At 35.1% G+C, this 21,587-nt stretch overlaps 2 protein-coding genes across 2 annotated transcripts; both read left to right on the top strand.

Moving 5' to 3' along the window:
- The first annotated feature begins 1,538 nt into the window (after window positions 1-1,538).
- Window positions 1,539-4,691, top strand: LOC113728943 (uncharacterized). The gene is made up of 2 exons (XM_027253291.2): window positions 1,539-4,105; window positions 4,181-4,691. The coding sequence occupies exon 1, from the start codon at window positions 1,592-1,594 to the stop codon at window positions 3,083-3,085; it is 1,494 nt and encodes a 497-aa protein (XP_027109092.2). The 5' UTR covers window positions 1,539-1,591; the 3' UTR covers window positions 3,086-4,105; window positions 4,181-4,691.
- A 1,606-nt stretch (window positions 4,692-6,297) lies between these two features.
- Window positions 6,298-13,794, top strand: LOC113732377 (serine carboxypeptidase-like 40). Its single transcript, XM_027258094.2, has 8 exons — window positions 6,298-6,795; window positions 9,124-9,231; window positions 9,336-9,610; window positions 11,176-11,433; window positions 11,957-12,075; window positions 12,177-12,263; window positions 13,159-13,264; window positions 13,517-13,794. Exons 1-8 carry the CDS (start codon window positions 6,426-6,428, stop codon window positions 13,661-13,663), a joined length of 1,470 nt encoding a protein of 489 aa, XP_027113895.2. The 5' UTR covers window positions 6,298-6,425; the 3' UTR covers window positions 13,664-13,794.
- The last annotated feature ends 7,793 nt before the right edge of the window (window positions 13,795-21,587 follow it).

Genomic DNA, 21,587 nt, shown 5'->3' with positions numbered 1-21,587 from the left:
AATCCTTCTTGTTTTTGTCTTCATGATAATTTTTGACAAAAATGATGCACATGATTGACATTTCTTCTGCACCATCCTAGTTTTCTTATGTATACGGAAAATTTACACTCCAAAATTTTGGAGTTCAAAATTTTAGTATTATTAAGGGTAAACAACAAAAAAGCCCCCTGTGGTATAGCTATCATACAAAAAAACCCCCTCTAGTTTCATATCATACACGTCGATACCCCATACTTTGAATTATTGTGAAAATTCGACGGAAATCGTTAAAACAGACGGAGCTGAGTGAAAAGACGAAAATACCCTTTTGATATAAGCGACAATTGCAGAAGTAATTTTGCTCTTCATTCTGTCAAAACCAACGAAGAGAGAGAGAAAGAAATAAAAAACCCTAGAGAGAAGATGGAGCAGCCTCTTTTGTAGCCAAATTTCAGCAAAAATTTCGATTGTTATTTCAATCAAATATCAAAATCGACAGATAATACGAGGAAGTGAAGATCTGCGGTGAAAAATCGAAGAAAAAGCAGCCCCTTTTGTAGCCAATTGCAGCCCCTTATGTAGCCAATTTTCAGCAAAAATTTTGATTCTTATTTCAATCAAATATCAAGATCGACGGAAAATAGGAGGAAGTGAAGGTTTGCGGTGAAAAATCGAAGAAAAATGGGTTAGTATATCATCTCTCATCTATTTCCATTCGGGTTTTAGGGTATGATGTGGAAGCGAAAATGTTATTTACTGATTTCAGATTAAATTGGAAGGCCATTATTTAACAAAGATAATATTTTTGATGTATTTACGTAATGAAGATGAAGGTTGTTCATGTATGTCCAGCAAACCTAGCTGCATAGATAGACAGCTTAAGCGTCCCTTTCAAATTGCTAAAGTTTTGATAATTATTGAAAGCTTAAAAAGGGATAGCTTTATAGAAGAGGTCCCTCGTTTACTAGCTTTGGTTCCAATTCCTCAATTGTTTGGCAAAGATAAGGCTACGCATTTCATGTCCTAATCTGGTCACCCATTCTTTTTGGTCAGACTCAATTGTTGAGTCTGACAGTCCGTGTTTTTGGCTTAAATTTATACTATCAATGTGTAGTATTACTTGTATTGATCAATTACTACTGTTAAATGCCATGACTAGTCAAGCACGACAACTTCTGTAATCTGTAATTATCTTAATATGGCTTATATGGAGACATGTTGTGGTCCAATGTGGTCCCCAATCCCACCTACAATGAATTGTTTGTTCTGATTGTGTTATGTTAGTTTTTGTGTAGTTGTCAAAGACAAATTACTAATATCTGATGTCCTTTATTGCTTATCATGCTACAGCAGAGGAGAAATCCGAGGACAAAGTTGACATACACATGTATTTTGGTGGGAGATTTAGAGAAAAGCCAAGACTCCAATACACAGGAACCTACATGGCTATTTTCAAAGACAGAATAGAAAATCAGTTATCGATAGTGAGTCTGTGTAGAATGTTTAAAAAGGTAGATGAAGGAGCAACTAGAGTAACTTTTGGTTTTGTGTCCCAGATGTGGATTTAGAAGGTGGTCTACACCCAATTAGAGACAATAATGATATTGAATTAATGAACCAGTGCTACTGGAACTTGCCTAAGGAAAGGCTAATTTATGCTTGCAGTGGGGATGAGCCATTTGAAAAGGAGCCAGAAGATGGTGGGGTCAGTGATGGAATAAAAAATGAAGGCCATGATACGGGTGCATGTGAAGATGGTGGGGTCACTAACACTACGGGGACAGCTGCATGTGAAGATGATGAAGAGCCAGAATGGTTAAAAGATGGGTTGGAAACAATAGAAGATGAAGACATCTTTAGCCCAAAGAAAGATGCTGTTGGAGACAGCAACTACAACAAAAAAGGTGGGGCAGGGGCAGATGGCACTAGTGCTTCTTCAAAATTGCCAGTGCATGTATTCTCATTTGCTGGAAAGTCAGATGAAAAAAGTTCTCCTAAAAGGGGTTCTGTGAGAAAGAAAAGGGCCAGTAAAAATTCACAATATAGAGGGCCTGATGTGATTCAGCAAATTACACCACCTGTTTCAGAGCAAAGGCCATCAGAAGTTGAAGATGTAAGCATTGAAAAGGGACCTGTTTCATCTCAGAAGCTATCAAAAGATGAAGCTATAAACATTGAAAAACCACCTGCAACATTTAGAGAATCAGATTTGAGAGAAGAAGACGAAAGGGTAGGGAATGCTGAGGTGACTGAAGAGGATTGGCAAGAACCTGTGGTTCCGGATGAAGAGTTGCTAGACAAATTTAGATCTGGTAGTGGAGAAGAAGATGACTGCCTTGACTTTAATCCTAAAGTTGAGTTTAGGAAGCCACACTTTGAGCTGAAAGTGGGGCAAAAGTTTACTAATTTTAGAGTGTTTAGATCTGTGTTGTGTGAATGGCTAGTAAGAGAGGGTTATGAAGTTACTTGGGTGAAAAACTACTCCAAGAAAATTATTGCCAACTGTGCAAAAGGTTGTAGTTGGAGGATTCGGGCAACACCAATTCAAGATGAATCAACCTTCCAAATAAAGTCACTGAAGGGTGAGCATGTGTGTGCTCGAGAATATCAAAATAAGCATGCAACAGCCACATATCTGAGCAGCAAATATCAAGATAAGATCAGGGATAATTCAAAAATTGAGTTGATGGGGTTGAAGAATGACATCAGAAGAGATTTAATGATCAATGTGTCAATTTCTAAGGTTGGTAGAGCTAAGCGTAAGGCAAAGGATATGATGCTTGGCACGGACATGGAGCAGTATCAAAAACTCTGGAGTTATGCCGCCACCGTCCGAGACACAAATGCTGGAAGTACTATAAAAATTCAGATTGACAAAGCACCTGATGGTTCAACAGGTATATTTCAAAGGTTATATTATTGCTTGCATGCCTGCAAGCAGGGTTTCCTTGATGGTTGTAGACCAATAATTGGTCTAGATGGCTGTTTTCTTAAGACAACATTTGGTGGACAATTATTGTCAGCACTTGGCAGAGATGACAACAATAACATGGTGCCAATAGCAATTGCAGTGGTAGAGGTAGAGCGGTATGACTCCTGGAAATGATTTTTGGAGTTGCTAATGGCTGATTTGGGCATGGGAAGAGATAACATTCCTTGGACCTTTATCTCAGATAGACAGAAAGGGCTTGTGCATGCCGTCAATGAAGTGTTTCCAGATTCAGAACATAGATTTTGTTTGAGGCATATGTACCAGAATTTTAACCAAAGGTTCAAAGGAAAAGAAATGAAAGACATGTTTTGGGCTGCTGCAAGTGTTGGCAATGAAAAGGAATGGAAAGTGGCAATGATTGAACTAGAAAAGGCAAACAAAGAAGCTGCTGACTGGTTGAGCAGAATTCCACCAACTCTTTGGAGTAGATCACATTTTACAGGATGTAGTAAATGTGACATTCTGGTAAACAATCTAAATGAGTCATTCAACAACTACATATTAGAAGCAAGAGAGTTACCTATCATTGGGATGCTTGAATGGATAAGGAGGAGATTGATGCAGAGAATTCAAACAAAGAGATCTGGAATGCAAAAGTTTCAAGGAGAAATCTGTCCTAATATAGCAGAAAAGATTGACAAGAATCAGAGGTTGAGTAGGACATTTGTTGCGACCTGGGATGGGGGTCACAAGTATGAGGTTGACTGTGGTGTGAGAAAATGTGTAGTAGTAGACTTGAAAAACTGGACATGTACCTGTGGGTATTTTCAATTAACAGGTTATCCTTGTGCCCATGCATGTGCTACGATAGGAGTGTGTAGATTACCTATAAAAAATTATGTGCATACTTGCTACACTAGAGCTGAATATCTAAAAATATATGCACATACTATCACACCTGTTCCAAGTGATATTTACTAGATAACTTACGAAGAAGAGGCCATAAACCCCCCTGTGGTTAGGAGAATGCCTGATAGACCAAAGAAACTGCGCCGAAGAGCGCAAGATGAGCCTAAGAAGGGTCAAGTATCAACTAGAAAGGGTCTTGTGGTACATTGCAAGAGATGTTTTCAGCCACGGCATAACTCACGGACGTGCAAGAATCCCATTCACCCTAACTCCAAATTTTATAAGGTAATTTTCCTTATACGCTTAAATGTCATTGTTATAGTATCTGTATGTTTTAACAATGTTAAATGGCATTTATAGGCACCTGAAGCAAGCGCAGCTGAATCCATTCAATCACAACCAATTGCTGAGTCGTCCACTCAACCACAGCCAATTAGTGAAGGAGCTGCTGGTACTCGAAGTACTACAAAGAATGGAGATAACAAGGCTGATGGCACCACTGCAACAGTAAAAAGAGCCAGAGCTCCAACTGTTACTGATGTCCTGCGGAAATTAAGGCCAAAGAGATCAAAAGCCTAAGAAGGCTTAATTACCTGCCAGAATAGTGGCCTAGCCGTAGTTAGAATAGCTTTTGGAATATTTGTAGTTGCTGAATGAAACTGAACATTTGGTGAATCTATGTTCTGGGAACAGATTTTGGGTTGAAGTTCTTGGCAACCACCAGATTAATGTTATGTGATATGGGTGATGTGATGTTGTAGTTGCTGAATGAATCTATAACATTTGTTGTATATCTCTTCTGGGAACAGATTCTGTGAACAGATTTTGGTGTCTGTTATGTGAAATGGCAGCTTTAATCATTTTTTGTCTTCTTTTTCGGTGAACTATATAAGTTATAGTTGCTGAATGAATCTGGAAACATTTGTTGTATATTTCTTCTGTGAATAGATTTTGGTGTCTGCTATGTGAAATGGCAACTACATTTATTTTTGGCTTCTTTTTCTGTCAACTATGTAAGTTGTAGTTGCTGAATGAATCTGGAAATTGGTAAGATGATGGCATCCCACAATTCTACTAGCCGATATTTCTTTCCAAATTTCAAGAATTGTGTAGTTTTTCAATTGGGAAGCGGTAAAATTGGTAAGATGATTTGTAGTTAGAACTTTGAATTGAACTTTTGGTCCAACACTGACCATTATTCGGTTGGTAGACATCAAACAAAACACCACAGGAAAAGATAACATAACACAAAACTCCAACTAGTACTTGCTGCAATTCTGTTCATTTTCAAGACACTTGCCCAAATGCAGATTACCAAACAAAACTCCAAATTGCTTATTTCGTTCATTTTTGGGGGTTTTCAAAATGCAGATTGCCAAAACAAAACTCCAAAATACAGATTACCAATTTCGTTCCTTTTCACTGCAAGAAAAAGCCAAAACATCAACAACAGCCTACCAACTAGCAATTCGATAGATGAAGAATTACATCATCAACAACAGCCTACCATTATCTTATCTGGTAGACATCAACAACAATAAAATAGAAAAAATAGCTACCATAACACAACCTCCAACTAGCAATTTCAAGTTCTTCATTTCATTGTCCAAATTTTCCAGTTTTGAGAGCACGCCACCCAAATACGAATTTTCTTGAACATGCTGGCTCACTACGAGGATAGGTGCATCTCGATCTGGCTCGTCTCTGTAGATTGGACTACACCATGAAAAGAATCGACATTCATCTTTTTCACACACAAAATACAACATTCCTTTCGATGGCTTTTCCGACTCAACAATCTTTAGCTTCGCCTTCCTTCCACAATTACATATCTTATACTGGTATCGCAGACCTCTAGCTCCGTTTCCGCCGCTGGTTGTTCGAGAGCTTGAGGAAGACATCGATTCTCCACTTTCCTGCAATTCCTTTGCTGGCTTGCAACCTCTGCTTGATTGATTACTCTCGATGTATGGAAATCGTTCAATTTTGGCTGAAGCCGAGCATATCAGCTGAAAGAATTAAAGTCAATGAAGGCCGAGCCTTCAATTTTGATGTCTCCCTCTTTTTATTAAAGTCACTGAAGGGTAACGAAGGCATATCAGCTGAAAGTTTGTGGTAGAAATCTCTTGTCCGCAAGAAACACGCGCATTTCCAGTGCGTTTAAGTCAAACGCGGTACATTTGACGATTTCCGTCGAATTTTCACAATAATTCAAAGTATGGGGTATCGACGTGTATGATATGAAACCAGAGGGGGTTTTTTTGTATGATAGCTATACCACAGGGGGCTTTTTTGTTATTTACCCTATTATTAATGCACAAATCAACATGTCCTGTGCAAATCGGAATGTTCATGTGAAATGACCAAAATGCCCTAAGGGCAATCAGTGAATCCTTAAGATACTCTCCTATCCAAGAAGACAATTTTCAAAACCTGATTTCCAACCTGTCCAAGGCACCAAAACGTGAAAATTTAGCTTGTTGCCATATACATAACTTATGCTTGTCATATTTGATAGTTGTTATACACCTTCCTAAATTTCTTATATATACGCAAAGTTCAGACTCGAAGGTAGTATAGTTCAAAAGGCAAGAATACTCCAAAGATGGAGATCAAGAAAACCCAAATTCTTCTTCTCTCAACTCTCTTGCTTTCATCTTTGGCTCTCAAGATCCTTGGGAAGAGCCACAGGGAAGCTGACCATCAACTTTTCATGGCCAAATTGAAGCCTAATTCTAACATTGACAAATCCCACTTCACACCATTTGAGAATCCACCTGAGCCTACGCAAGATGGGCTGAAAGAGAAGGATATCATTCAGGAATTGCCCGGACAACCCCCCGTTATTTTCAAACAGTATGGTGGATATGTCACCATCAATGCCACTGCCGGCAGTGCCTTCTATTATTACTTCACCGAAGCACAGGATCCCAAGAAAGCTCAAGATTTGCCCCTTCTCCTTTGGCTCAATGGAGGTATTTGTATATACTTTAAACTAACTTCGATCTTCTTGAGTTTCCTTTCCCTTTTTTTCCCTGTCTACTCTTCAGTTTGTGAACTTGCTTGTTTACAAAATTGCCTTTTACATCAGGTAATTTTCGTTGTGTCCAGAATTACATGACAAAAATGCAACGACTAACAGTCAGTTTTTGCTACGTTTTTTGAACGCTACATTGACAATTATTGGGGCCAGCACAGCTGTATAGGACCTGATTTTGATGTTTCGTATGCGGTTCATGCATGTTGCCTATGAGCTGTGAGGTTGTTCTGTTTTTTCTAGTAAGTTGAGTCTTCTTTCTTAATGATTAAGGAAGTCTAGTAATCCCACCTAATCAATGGAAAATTGAGTTTCTTTTCGGGCGGTTTTCTGCAGTGTTTGGATTAAGGGGAAGGAAAAAGAAGGAAAAGAAAGGATAAGGAAAGAGTAGATAAAAGTGGCTTGGTCCATGTGTCCAAAGTAAGGAGAGATGTGTAAATTGAGCAAGTAAAAGTAATTTAATTTATTCGGTTTTTTGGTTTAATGGATGCGCAGTCATATGTAAATTAGGCAAGTTAGAGTGATTCAATTCAATTCATTAGGTTATTCTAGCAAGTGCCGATTGTTATACACTTAAAATCATATAAATCATATCCAACTTATCATATAAATGCATATGTTAACAATTATTGTCTTTCTTTGTATTTTCACAAATTTGTAATTTAATTTTTTTTTTTCAAAATAACAATAACTAAACTCTACTTAACCAGTGTCCAAAACTAAATGTAAAATAAACAAGTAAGCCCAACATCTACCTTTCCCCTAAAAAAATTAAAGAAGACCAAATCCTTCCTATTCCCCTCTACTTCCCCTCTCATTCCCTCAATCCAAATGATGCCACATCTAAATGGTATGCTTTTTCTTTGTTATATGACACTTGTAAGTCTTTTCTATTCGAGTCCATGATTCATACGCCAATGGACATAAGAATTCGCATGAAAAATATTAAGAAACTTTTTCATTTGCTTTACTATGACATCTACTAAATCCATTTAAATATCATAACAGTTTCTTGAGTAATTTAATTACCTATTTCAGGGTAATCATCCATTTTAATAAACTATACTCATTCTGTAACACTACTAGTTCATATTGTGTTCAGAATGATGAGGCATGGATGTCGATTTGATTTAATAAGACCCCAAAAAGAGATAAAATCATTGTCAAAAGTCTTTCTTTTTCTTCTTTCTATATATAAGGAATCAGTCACAAGTAGTAAGCCAAAAGAGCAACGTACCCCACATCTCCTTAAACTATTTCGGTCTTAAAAGTTTTGGTTCCTCATCCATTTGTTGACTTAAGTCTCTCATTCCACCCCACTTCCACCACACCCCCCACCCCCACCAAACAAAAAAAAGTATAAAATTTTGGCACTTCCATCAATTCTAATGAATCAATTCTAAAATTTTGGACACCCCTGTGTTGACAAAAAAAAAAAAAAAAAAAAATCAATTCTAATGACTAGAATAGATGGAATGAGGATCATTTTAGTGTTAATTCACTAACACTTGATAATCTACATGAAATCCTTCTGAGTTTTTCAGTTTTCTAAGATCAGAGATTAGTAGTAGGGTCTAAAGTGTCATTTCAAAAAACAAGTGGGGGTTGTTGAATCAGGGTGCACTTTGAGATGACAAGGTGGACTAACCGACAAAGTGCATCTAATCTTAAACTCGTTTTAGAGTTCACGCCCTGTTAAGGATTCTAATTCAATCAAAATCAAGAGAAATAATCACATATTGACCCAAAAGGGGGGCCTACTTTAAAATATTATGTTTTCTAATAAATATTATAAAAACTTTAAATTAATTTACATACTCATTCACACACTCAAACAAAGGGAAGGGAGGAGGAATGGAGCAAGGAGAGGAGGAGGGAGGAGGGAGGAGGGAGGAGGGAGGAGGGGAGGGGAGGCGGTGGCAGACGTGTCGGCCAGCAGTGGTGGCTAGAGCAGCGACGGTAGCAAGGAGGAAGAAGGAGAGAAAAGAAAGGGGAAAAAGCAAAAGCAAAAGCAAAATAATTTTTTTTTTCAATTTTTTGACAAAAGCTTTTTTATAAATTCTATAATAAATTACAGTAAAATTTTATACAAACACTTAAATATACACCATCCAAACGGACCCTTTAATTCAATAAAAATTAAACACCTCAATTAACTCGTTATCGGTAGGACATGTAGAATGGTCAATTCAACGCGGCATAGGCTTTTATGTGTAATGCATTCAATTCAATATGAAATTTTCCCAATTTGTCACTTTCGAAACAGGTCCTGGCTGTTCTTCACTTGGCTATGGGGCAATGCAAGAACTTGGACCATTCAGGCTTGGTAGCGACGGCAAAACACTGTACAAGAATCAATATGCCTGGAATCATGGTGTGGAATTTTCTCTTGAAATTTTACTTCGTTTTGCCTTGTAAATGAAAGGTATTAATGTTTAGGTACTTAATAATTTTTCAATTATTTTGTTCTCCCAACAGTTGCCAACGTTCTGTTCCTAGAATCTCCAGCAGGGGTTGGATTTTCATACTCCAACGCAACGTCAGATTTGGAGAATTGTGGGGATACAAAAGCTGCTGCAGACAATTACATTTTCTTACTTAATTGGCTTGAGAGGTTTCCTGAGTACAAAAATAGAGATTTTTACATAGCTGGAGAGAGCTACGCTGGCCATTATGTGCCTCAATTAGCACATAATATTATTTACCATAACAAGAAGGCCAACAAGACAATCATTAATCTCAGAGGAATTCTGGTACGTCTCTCCACTTCCATCATTGGTTGAAACTTGATTTTTGTCGACAAAGACAAGGAATTTTTGTTCAACTGTGGGCCTAACTTATCCTCCTCAAAGTGGAGACATCATTAGAGACTTTGGAGAAAAAGCATCCTCGTAATGTGAAACATGATAAGAAAATTCTAAGGCCCAAAGCTTTTTCTCCCACTTGTTCGTCAATCATCATAAAGCTACTCTTAATGTTTTAAACCTTTTTTCTTGAATGACAGAATTTATGTTGTATTAAGAGTTAGTACTCAAATCTAAAGCACTCAATTTGCTGCTTCTGAATTTTAGTTTATTCCCATTAAAAAAAAATAGCTAAAGGCATATTTTGAAATCCAATTGACAACATAATAGAGGACTAAGTTTTATGAAATCAAAAGTCGAAAATCAGATGTTCAAAATCATTTGAGAAACAGGCACTAAGGAAAATCATAAATTTGCCAGCTTGACCACATGAACTTGGGTTTCATACAGTGTAGGAGCCATATACAAGCAAGTGGGGTCAATTTACCCCACTTAACTTTGAAAAATTAGTTCTTAGGTTTAGGAAATTTAGAAAATTTTAAAGTTGCATCTTATTTGATCCCACTACATTTTATCAAATTCTCTTTCCTATATACATTGATCCCAAAAAATTGAAAATTCATAATTCTTACCATCACAATAATTTTGAATTTATTTCATATTATCTATGGAAGTTAGTTCAAGAATAAATTCGTCTAAAATTTCCAAACACAAGAGGTAAACTTTCTTAAGTGGAGTGAGAAAATCAATTCTTCGAATCCTTTTTTTTTTTTTCAAACTTCAAAGTCTTCAAAAATAAGAATTATTCAAGTGGATGGTAAACTTTTTATTTATAGTACGAAATTAAGTTATTATGATTTTTATTTATACTAAGGTAAAGATAAATTTTATAAAAGAAACCCGTAGGATATCAAGTTGATGTTGATTCGCAGATTATTTTAAAAAATTCAAGAGGTTCAATTACTTACACTGAGAAAAGATGTATTTAACAAAATTGATAATGAATTGATTTTATAACATTTAAAAAAAAAAAGAGTACTCATAGGGTACAATTATAATCTATATATAATATTAATAGCTTTTATTTTTTAAAAAATAAATTTTACTGTACGAAAATTTGACCCCACTTACTGTGGGGTCTTAGCTCCACTCCTGGTTTTGTACATTTGTTTCTTTAAGCTCCACTCCTGCTTGTACCCCATTTAAAACAAGACACTGAATATTACTTTTTGATTTGTTATACATTGCATAGACATCTCGGAAACAGCTTCATGGAGGACCATATATAAGTTGAGTGGCATTGAGGAGGGACCCTTATAATCAAACTTCCACTTTCTGGGGAAGAAATTCAATAATTAGCTGTACAATATTCTAACCATATCCCAACTCGTGAATGTGACTGCTGTGAATAATTACATATAATTATTGAAAATGAAAGAGCTGTTAAATGCTAATTACTATGTTAACTTGTATATGGAACTGGATTAAACTTTCTCTTCTGTGCCAAAATGCAGATTGGAAATGCAGCCATCAATGATGAGACAGATAACAACGGCATGATTGATTTCTTTGCAAGCCATGCTTTGATTTCCCTTGAATCTTCAAGAGATATCCACAAATATTGTAATTTCTCAGCGGATGCCGAAACATCAGATGAGTGCATTAAAAGCGTACAAGAAGCTGGCAACATGGTTGGAGCTATTGACATCTACAATATCTATTATCCTATGTGCTTGCACACTAATCTGACCAGCATCCCTAAGCCGTTTTCGGTGAGTTTTCCTTTCTGCTTTTGGTATTGGACACTTTTGTTTTTGGGACTTTTTGGAAGTGATTCGACCATATTATACAACAGGACTGGTTAGTGGCATTTCTGAATTACTTTGGTTGCACCCAAAAAAGATTTGTTGGCTTTATTGCCAAAACTCAAATTGTGATGTCACTGAAATTTATTTTTAATAAAATTCCAAGATTGTCCTCTTCAAGCCAAAGCAAATATCATAACAAATAGACCTGAAAGGGTAGTCTTGTCATTCATGTGGTAAAATATTTCAAGAAAACCAATATCATTTGCTCAAAGATTTGTTCTAGCCACAAACCAACACCACATTCAGCAGGTTCTTAGCTAGTGGTATGTGGCTAAGTAGTCATAAATTCCTTTTTCCAGAACCCAAAAAAGGAAAAAAGGGGGAAATATTTAATTAAAATTATTTCTGGTTAAAAGAAAAGGTTAAAAAAAATAATTTCATTTCATAAAATATTTCGACATGTTAATTTTTTTAATGTGATGTACAGATAATGGAGATCGATCCATGCAGTGAATATTATGTTCAGTCATACTTTAATCTTCCCGAAGTACAAGAGGCAATGCATGCCAATTTCACCAAATTACACTACAATTGGGAACCGTGCAGGTTTTGTATCTTTTTGCTTTTTTTTTTTTCTAATTATGTCTTTTTACGAAATTTTGATTGGTCCGATTCTTCCTACTAAATAAATGAATAATAAATTGCAGTGATATTAAATGGGGAGATAGTTCATCAACAGTTCTTCCTCTTATTAAAGATTTGATGGAGAATGGTATCCGAGTGTGGACATTCAGGTAATTTGCTCGTATATTACATGCAGATGAACAGAGATTACAATTATAAACACAAATACATACTTACCTTCACGCACACATATAGGTATACATATATACACACATATACATACATATATACATATACATAGGGTAAATCTTTTATACATTAACAGTGTATATACTACCGAATTTAAATGTATACCACATATGTAAAATTTAATGTTTAAATTTAAATTCAAATGATGTGGTATTTATTTAATTCCGTCAATGTATATATTGATAGTGTAGAAAAGATTTATTTATATCCACGCGTACATAAAGGGCATGTCACAAGGAGACAAAAAAGATATTTATAAAGTGGAGTGAGGGTAGACTTGAAAACAGAAGTTTGACTGCATCCTTTCTCTTCTTGAACAAATTATTTGTTCAATTTTGGTATCAACTGCCAATGACCAAATCATTTATCAAGAGTCATTTCTATAGTTAAATAACTTATTGGACACATGACTATTATTAAAACTTCTATAGTCCACAAGATACATGATGTAACGTATCTTTTTGTAGAGTACTCCCTCCACCAACCTTGTCCCACCTTTCTTTTCTTTTTTTTTTTAAATTCACTTCCTATTAATATCACCCCTTAAATTTACATTTTTGCATTAAACAATTAAATGTTTTGTAATGATAATATCTTTGGCATAATGCATCCATATATTTAAAATTAGTTAGTGATATCACTTTATGAAGTATAAGTTCTTCAAACCTGACCTGGCCTGGCCAATTCCCACAATGGTCATTTTTGGCTTACGTATCGATTTTGAAGGATTTACATTCTTGCTTTTCCATTGTCTCTATTACATTGTACATCAAAATAACCTTTGGTGCTACTCTTTTTTTTTTTTTTTATCAACAGTGGTGATGTAGATGGAAGGTTGCCAGTCACTGGAACACAATATTCCCTAGAAACCATGAATATTACAGCTTTAAATTCTTGGCGTCCTTGGTATCGTGATGGGGAGGTTAGCATTTTATCATTCAACCAATACTTAGACTTTGGTTCTTACCCAAAAAAAAAAGAAAAAAAAGCTTCAATAAGTACTTTTTTTATATATATTTTTTGGTCTTCTAGGATCCACCTATTGAGGACCCTAATGGGTAGCAATAGTATTGATGTATTACCACATATTAAGAATCTTATTTTTTAAATTGTAATAATAATCTTGACTTATTGTCACATATACTAATTTTTTTCTTCTGATTTTTGTCATTAGGTTGGTGGATATGTTCAAGATTACAAGAATAATTTGACATTTGCAACAGTTAGAGGTGCAGGTCACCAAGTACCAAGTTATAAACCTGATCGAGGTCTTTCACTAGTTTCAAATTTTGTAACAGGGACTCCACTCCCTGAAAAATGATTATGCAATATAGCTAATAGATTATAACAGAACTCTCTCATTGGGGATTTAAGTCAATATGTTTCTTTTTCATTGACCCAAAATTGTAGTCATGGCAAAAGTTCACAACTTGCTCATTGTGTTTTGGTTCATTTAGTTTTTCATCCTTTTTTTTTTTTTTTACTTTATTAGCAATTTACTCTACAAAAAGCAGTGGGGATTATACATTGCAAAGTTGTTAGGATTTTCTTTTCTTTTGTCATTCTAAAACTTGGATTTGATTTCCGCATTGCACAGCGCACCATCCCCTTCTTTAATTACAAGAACATGAAAAGTAAAAAATTAAAAGTTATTTGCAATGAGTTTGACCAAAAACTAACTTGTGAAGCCTTTTCAACACTAAGCATGAAAAAAAAAAACAATTATTTGAGTTACGAATGATATGTGGCAATTTTAGTTAGAGGATATATATTCCATGTAAAATAATGTAAAAATAAATAGTAATGTTTAATTCAATTAAAAGTTTCATTCACCGGAACTAAGGGCCAGTCAAATTGTATGAATGGGGCCCACCACGTCTATTGAAGCAGCCAAATAGAATTTGATTGTTGTGATTAATTGTGGCCCCGTCCCTAGTCAAAGATTTGAATGGCATAATGAAGTAATCTAAATTCTAAATCCAAGCCTATATTGGAGTTAAGGTCAGGATTAGCTACCGCCAAGATTAGCTTTCCAACTCTGTCTTCAAGTTCAAGATTAGCCACCGTCTTTAGCAAAATCTGCAGGAGGGTTATCCTTGAGGGAGAATGGCAAAGCACCATCAAGAGGATTGAGAATTTTGAGCAAGATGATTTCGTACTCAGCTATATATTATGATTGAGGAGGTCATTTTTCATTTGCAAAGTTCAATTTGGGAGATTTCTTGAACTTTCAGAAATAAGAATGTGGTTCCTCATCTTTCAGTTAAGTTTATTTTATCAATTTCTGATTCCTGTATTTAGAATGATTCTCTACCTACTTTTGTTGTTTCTAATCCTGTATTTGGAGTATTCAATTAATAAAATTTGCATCTTTTTTCTTGTTAATGTACATTATTTTACATAACCACTAGTTATTTACACGTGCATTTGCACAGGCACTTTTTTTTTATCTTTTTTTCCTCTTTTTCCTTTTTAATAAATATTGATATCAAAGAACTAAAATATTAAATAAAAATATTCAAGTTAAACACAATAAAAAATAATTAATTCATGATCAGGATAATCAAATTTTGCTTACTCTAATCATTAATGCAAAACACAATAAATTAAGGAAAGAAAGCTTATGGAAAAAAGGTGGGTGATTCTTGTTCAACTAAAAACTAGGTAAGTAAATTGTAAAATATATAGATGTGGCAAAAAAATAGGGCATCCACTTGGCACAATGTGAGAGTAGCCAAATCAACAACTTACCATACAAAAAATTGAACAGCAAATTATTATATCAAGAGAAATAAAAAAGAAAAAGAAAAAAAAATTCCAAAATTTAGTAATAGTAATTTCTAATAGATAATCAAGCCAAATAATAAATTGCAAAACATGATTGGAGAGAAAGAAATAAAACTGTAAGTTGATTGATAAAAAGATTCAATAAGGCAAAACAAATACAAAATATATAACGCAGAAACTAATAAATTGATTGAAAGTGAAAAAGAAAAGGGATTAATTGTTGAAAAAAATAGAAAGAGAATAAGAAAACTAAAAAACACAAATATTAAATATGTTTACGAAGTGTAAAGATAGATAGTATAGTTCACTTGGCAGAACATTAGAATAGTCAAGTCATCAGTCTTCCAAAATAAAAAATTTTACTGTAGATGTTTGGGTATTTCTGAGGTGTTTTTGAGGATGTATTTTGAGATATTTTTAAAATTAAAAATTTTTGGGGTATTTTTTTTTCTCAAAAAATTGAACACTACCACCACCACTGCCTTGTTCCCTCCTCCTTCCTCCTCTCTTTTTCCCTCCTTCCACCTCCCTATAGGGGAGGAAGGGAATGGTGTTGCGAGCTCCCTATAGGGGAAGGAGGGAGGGAAGGGTGTTGCAGGGGAGAGCAACAAAGACGAGGGGAAGAGAGAGGAGGAAGAAGGTGGAGAGAAAGAAAGAGGGAGGAGAGGGGAGAGAGGAAGGGTAGCGGTGGTAGTAGTGGTGGTGGTAGAGGTAGAGATGGAGGAGAAGGGAAGAGGAGAGAAGTGGTGGTGGTGGTGGCGGGTGGTGGTTGTGAGTGGAAAAAGAAAATGTGATAAGATTTTTTTGTGTAAATTGTATTTAAAATTGTGTGTATTTTGGAGTTGTTAAAGTAGACTCCACAAACAAAATAGTTTTCGAAAAAATAAGTGCAATCCACATGGAGCCTATTTTTATTATATGCATATATGATTAATTAGAATCAATTAGAAAGATAATATCTTGTATAAATCTGTTTTCCAAATTCATTGTATTGTCTAAGTTAGTTGTGTAGGTACATTGTACTATAAATCCTATAAATTTAGGCCTTTTAATATTTGTTACAAAATTTTCAATCCCAAATTTTGTTCCCTATCCTAAATTTCCTTAACATTTCCACAAATTAAAAAAATTCTTGAGCCCTTCACAGCAAATGTGGTAACGAAATCTCCCTCTCGGATGCATCCATATAAATCTCTAGGTCCAAACGGTTTTAGTCCAATGTCAAAAATATTGGAATATTGTTGGCCAAGATATCACATTTTTTTATACTATCTTTTTTGAATAATTGTGTCTTCAATGATCAAGTTAACTTTACACATCTTGTTCTTATTCATAAGTGCAAAAACCCTGACCAAATATCTCAATTTAGGCGAATCTCTTTTTGTAATGTTGTTTATAAACTAGCTTCAAAGGTTCTTGCTAACAGAATTAGATCCCTTTTGCCTGAAATCATTTCAGAATCCCAGTCTGCTTTCATTCCAGGTAGGCTTATTATTGATAATGTTTTGGTCTCATATGAACTACACCAAACTTGGGGTAAAGATGGTCTGATGTCGCTCAAATTAGACATAAGTAAAGTCTTTGATAGGGTAGAATGGAATTTTCTTTTAAAAGTTATGAATGCTCTAGGTTTTGACACTCGTTTCATCTCTATAATCCATAAATGTGTTTCCTCAATCACCTTTTCCTTCATGCTCAATGGTGTCAAGTGGGCTCAATCACCCCTCAAAGAGGACTAAGACAAGGTGAACCTTTGTCGCCTTATCTATTTCTTATTTGCCGGGATGCTTATCTATTTCTTTCCCTATTACACTCTTAGCAAAAATGGCCAATTTCATCCCTCAACTTTTTCACTTGTGCCAATTCAGTCCCTAACTTTTAATCCTAACTAATTTGATATGTGAACTTATTTTACTATTCCAATTAAACGTCTTTGTAGTGGCACCACCACCTAAAACTAATCTAATTCCTGATTGACCAACTAAATAGAGATATTTTGGAAACATCACTCACAAGTTTTTAATAAGTCAAGCAAATTGTGTAAAAAAACACCAGATAAAACTTTTAAATCATGTAAAAAATTATCAAATAAAACTTTTTAAAATCATGTAAATATCAAGGATCTTCTGTCTAAAACAAAGTTTAGCATTTTTTTAGGGAGAATTGGAGTTTTGGTCCCCAATTTATAACAAAATGAGTGAAAATAGTCCCCAATCTATTTTGGAGAACAAATATGGTTTCCAATCTATCCAATTTTGATCGAAAGTGGACAATTGACGGGTTTTCTTCAATTTTTGCCGGAAACAAGTCACGTGAGAGCACGTGCCGGTGGTTAAAATCCTTTTTTCAATTTTTTAAGCGTGAAAACTCATAACAAATTATTTCCAGCTTTCTAGTCCCCCCCTTTTTTTATTAGCAAAGACAAAACACAATTAGCAAATGGAGTTAATTATATTAATTACTATTAATCTACTATATAATTAAGCGATTGGCAAAATTTTTGATTAACAAAGACAAAACCCAATCTATCCCTTTCTTTCTTTCCGTCGTTTTCTCTATTCTTCCCCAACTGAAGAAAAAACCCTTGTAGCCAAATTCAATTAATGGGAAGTGACAAAGACTTGTACAGATCGAGATTGAAGAGCTTCGGGTTTTCTCATCCGTTCACACTCATGGCATAATTTTGACAAATTTGTCTTCTTAGCTAGTTGTATGTAGTCATGATACCAGAAAAGTTTCGCCACTGTAAGTTACAAGTAATGATGATTACCTCTTGGACACACAGCAACCCTGGAAGAAGGTATTTTAGCTGCGGCATGAAGAAGGTATAGGCTATCTCAAATTCTTGCTTCAGCTTCTGAATTTTAGGTTTTTTCTGAAGCATTATTTTTTATGACCGTGAAGGGCAAAAGAGATGAAAAAGGTTACAACTATTTCGAGTGGTATGATCTGATAATGTGCCAAAGAACCACTGCTTTGATACCTGGTTTGCTGTGGAGCATGAATGCTAAGAATGCCACAATTGAAAAACTAAGAGCAAGGGAAAGAAAATTAGTCTCTGCAATTGTGTTGTTGGTATTGTTGTTGTTGTTTGTTTTACTGGTGTAAAAGACCAGAAATTAGGATGGAATATCTATGTTTTAGCGGATTGTGACAAGCTACTAGTAATCAGCAATCTTGTTCAAGCTAATAGCTAAAACACATTTATTCAGAATTTTGGAGTTTTTTGCTTGCAGTGGGTGAATGTGTAGGTTGGGATGTATTACGTTGCTAGTAAGATATCGGTAATGTTGTATTCAGTGCTATTGTAAATTGTAATGGACATTTGTTGATATAAAATTAATAGTCTTTCAAGATCTTTTGAGCCTCTATTTAAGAGTGATTTAATAGTTGGATTAGTAAATATCTGTCTAGCATCTTATTATACATGTAAAGTGATGGCAATTTAGAGGCCAAATGAAGGCATTATTTGGAAATTATCCCTGTAAAACACAAGCACATTTGTAAATGATGCCAAGATATTCACAACTCAATTGAGAAAGGAAACTGCAACAATTCTGCCCAGAAGCCAGCAATCTTTAAATAATATTGCAATTCAGTTATTACAACTATAAAAAGGGACCTCCAATTCTTCCTTACAAAATATACATAGACTTCATCAGAAAAAGGGGCCTCCAATTCTCCCTTACAAAGTATACATAGACTTCATCAGAAGGCATGACAAAAGAAGTACAAAAGAAGCTGCATTGCAACATTTGCATTACTTCTAACATAACAAAAGAAATACCAAGTCTACCCATACATAAACACGGTCATCAATAAATGAAATACATAATTAGTTCACTTTTGTTTTTCCTTTAACATTGGACTTGTCACCACGTTCACTGGTCTTGGGGAGTTCAAAATGAATTTGAACATCCCTAATTCTAAATGGTGCAGAAGTAATAGGAGCAACTAGTTGGCTGATATGTGCCACATGTGGATCTGAAATTTCAAAAATCTCATATAAGTTAGGTTCAGCAACAGAGGCAGAAGAAATTATGTTGCTCTCAGTAGCTTGTTGGCTATTTTGTGATGAAGTTACTTTCTTTCCTACACGTCTGGTGCCTTTTCCTTGCACAACAGTAGTATGAGTAATGAGTATGCGCAGTAGTTATGCTGGTAAGAATATAAAATCAAATTCAAGTTATAAGAAAACTGTACAGCTTTTTTCACTGCTCTTCTTGTTGTCTTCTTAGCAGTGGAGCTAATACCTTCAACCTAGAACATGAGATTAAAACCATTATCATTAAGCAAATACAAAATCACAGTATTTGAATTCAAATAAATTAGATCTTATCACTCATAGAGATGGTATGGTTTGTATCCAATTGTGACAAGTCATCTACACATTGTGCTTCATGCAATCCATCTTGAATCTGTGAATGTTGCCTAAGCTTGTATGTCCTTGTGTTATGACCCTTTTCCCCATAGTAAGTACATTTACAGATTTGTCCAAATCTTCTTATTTAACTCTTTTATCTTTCATTTCCTGCACCTCATCAATAGATTTTCTCCTTTGTTTCTTAGGTCTTCCTGGTGCTCTTCCATATGTTGGTGGGAGTGGTGGCTGGACATTCACATCTGCCCAATCTTGCTCTCCATGAAGAGGTAGTATGCATGGCTCATAACACTTGAGATAAGTTTCCACACTATAGCAATCATCAACATACTCCATTGGATCCATCATTGCAATCCAAAGTTCAGAAATTGCATGATAACAAGGTATCCCTATCAAGTCTCATTTTCTACAAGAGCATGTCTTTTCTTTAATATTAACTACATACTTTTCACCATAGGGATCATCAACTTCATAGTTAACTCCGTTGGATTTGTAAGGCACACAGTAAGTTGCCTTATTTATGTTCTCTATCATTATTTTTCTGATTTTTGGGCAGATTGCATATTTGTTTCATTTTTCTCTAGCTCTGTCTCTGTTTTCTTGCATTCTTGACATCATAAAATATCTCAATGATTCCATCATTGCAACAATTGACTCCTCTCTAGCATCTAAGATCTTGCTGTTGAGGGATTCACATATGTTATTTAGCAACATATCACACTTTGGGTAAGTGCTACAGTGTGATCTACTCCACTCTGCTGGATTCTTGTCATCCAACCACTTAGCAGTTTCAGCATCAAGTTTTGCAATTGCCTCCATTCTTCTTATGAATTGCATTGGAGTAGTTGCCTTAGCTGCTTTCTAGAGAGCTTTCCTCATTGCTGCCCCTTTGAACCCAGTAGATGACATGTTACTATGCATATGTTTAACACAGAATCTGTGAGTTGCATTCAAAAAAAATTTGTTTCACATGCTTGGATTATTCCCTTTTGCTTATTACTCATTATTGTCCACTCATAGTCCCTTTCAATTTTCAAATCTTCCTTGGGTAATGTTAGAAACCAAATCCAAGAGTCTTTGGTTTCTCCCTCAGTTGCTGCATAAGCTATAGGATACATTCCATTATTTGGATCAACTCTAACTGCTGTCAATAGTACACACGCCGCTGAACCTTTGAGAAAAATTCTATCCAATCCGAACACAGGTCTACAAGCTGCTAAGATTCTAAGAACCCCTGTTTTACCCCAACAAAACACATGTATAATCTCTGAAATTTGCCTTATCCAGTTACTGCATTACAATAGTCATCTACCAGCTTCATAACTACTATGCTACCTAGATTACTTCTCTCGATTTCATTGATATATTGAGGCAGTTTATTATATTAATCCATCTCACTACTTTTGGCCAAATTCTCTGCAATTTCTTAGCTCTATAGTCTTAATGTTTACTAAGATAACATTTGTGCTCCTTCATTACCAAATTTTTTGAAACTAACATTTCCCAAATAATATTTCGCTTGCATCATAAACACATTTCTCAATTCACCTTTTCATATTCCCAATTACTTTTTATCTCACATACATCACATCACAAAAAGTGCTATAGTAATTATTCCAAATAATATTTCAAATAATACTCTATCCAAACACACTCATAGTCCAGCCTTGGGTTCTCCCTAAATATGCCAACATACCTTCTTCCTACCCATCCAAACTTCACACTCTTGTTGTGGTATGAAAATCCATATTTGTGCTTCTTTTGAAATATTCTAACCTCCAATCTGTTATCCCCTTTCATCCTCCTAGCATATATGCACCAATCACACCCATCTTTAGGACATATTGCTCTAATTCTTATGATGTCACTCTTGATAAATTTAAATGGTCTCCCTCTCCTAATGTTCCAGGTTCTAATTGTTTCTTTCAACTCCTTGAAGGAAGAAAAAATTTGTCTAAGTTTAATTTTGGGGTTATTTTCATCCTTGGGATCAAACATAGGGGGTCTCAAGCTTTTCTCTTCATCCGACCCTCTATCACTACCAATATCAGTATTTGAATTTGGGGCAGCATCTATG

The sequence above is a fragment of the Coffea arabica genome, chromosome 2e (genome assembly GCF_036785885.1).
Source record: "Coffea arabica cultivar ET-39 chromosome 2e, Coffea Arabica ET-39 HiFi, whole genome shotgun sequence".
Classification (NCBI taxonomy): Eukaryota; Viridiplantae; Streptophyta; class Magnoliopsida; order Gentianales; family Rubiaceae; genus Coffea; species Coffea arabica.
The sequence above is the reverse complement of the archived record's forward strand: the minus strand, read 5'-3'. Positions and strand labels throughout refer to the sequence as shown.

Bases quoted from the DNA above. Each gene is read 5' to 3' on its own strand.
- LOC113732377 (XM_027258094.2), top strand. From the start codon at position 6,426: ATGGAGATCAAGAAAACCCAAATTCTTCTTCTCTCAACTCTCTTGCTT. The intron at 11,434-11,956 runs GTGAGTTTTCCT...TGTGATGTACAG, and splicing joins GCATCCCTAAGCCGTTTTCG to ATAATGGAGATCGATCCATG. The intron at 12,264-13,158 runs GTAATTTGCTCG...TTTTATCAACAG, and splicing joins ATCCGAGTGTGGACATTCAG to TGGTGATGTAGATGGAAGGT.
- LOC113728943 (XM_027253291.2), top strand. From the start codon at position 1,592: ATGAACCAGTGCTACTGGAACTTGCCTAAGGAAAGGCTAATTTATGCT.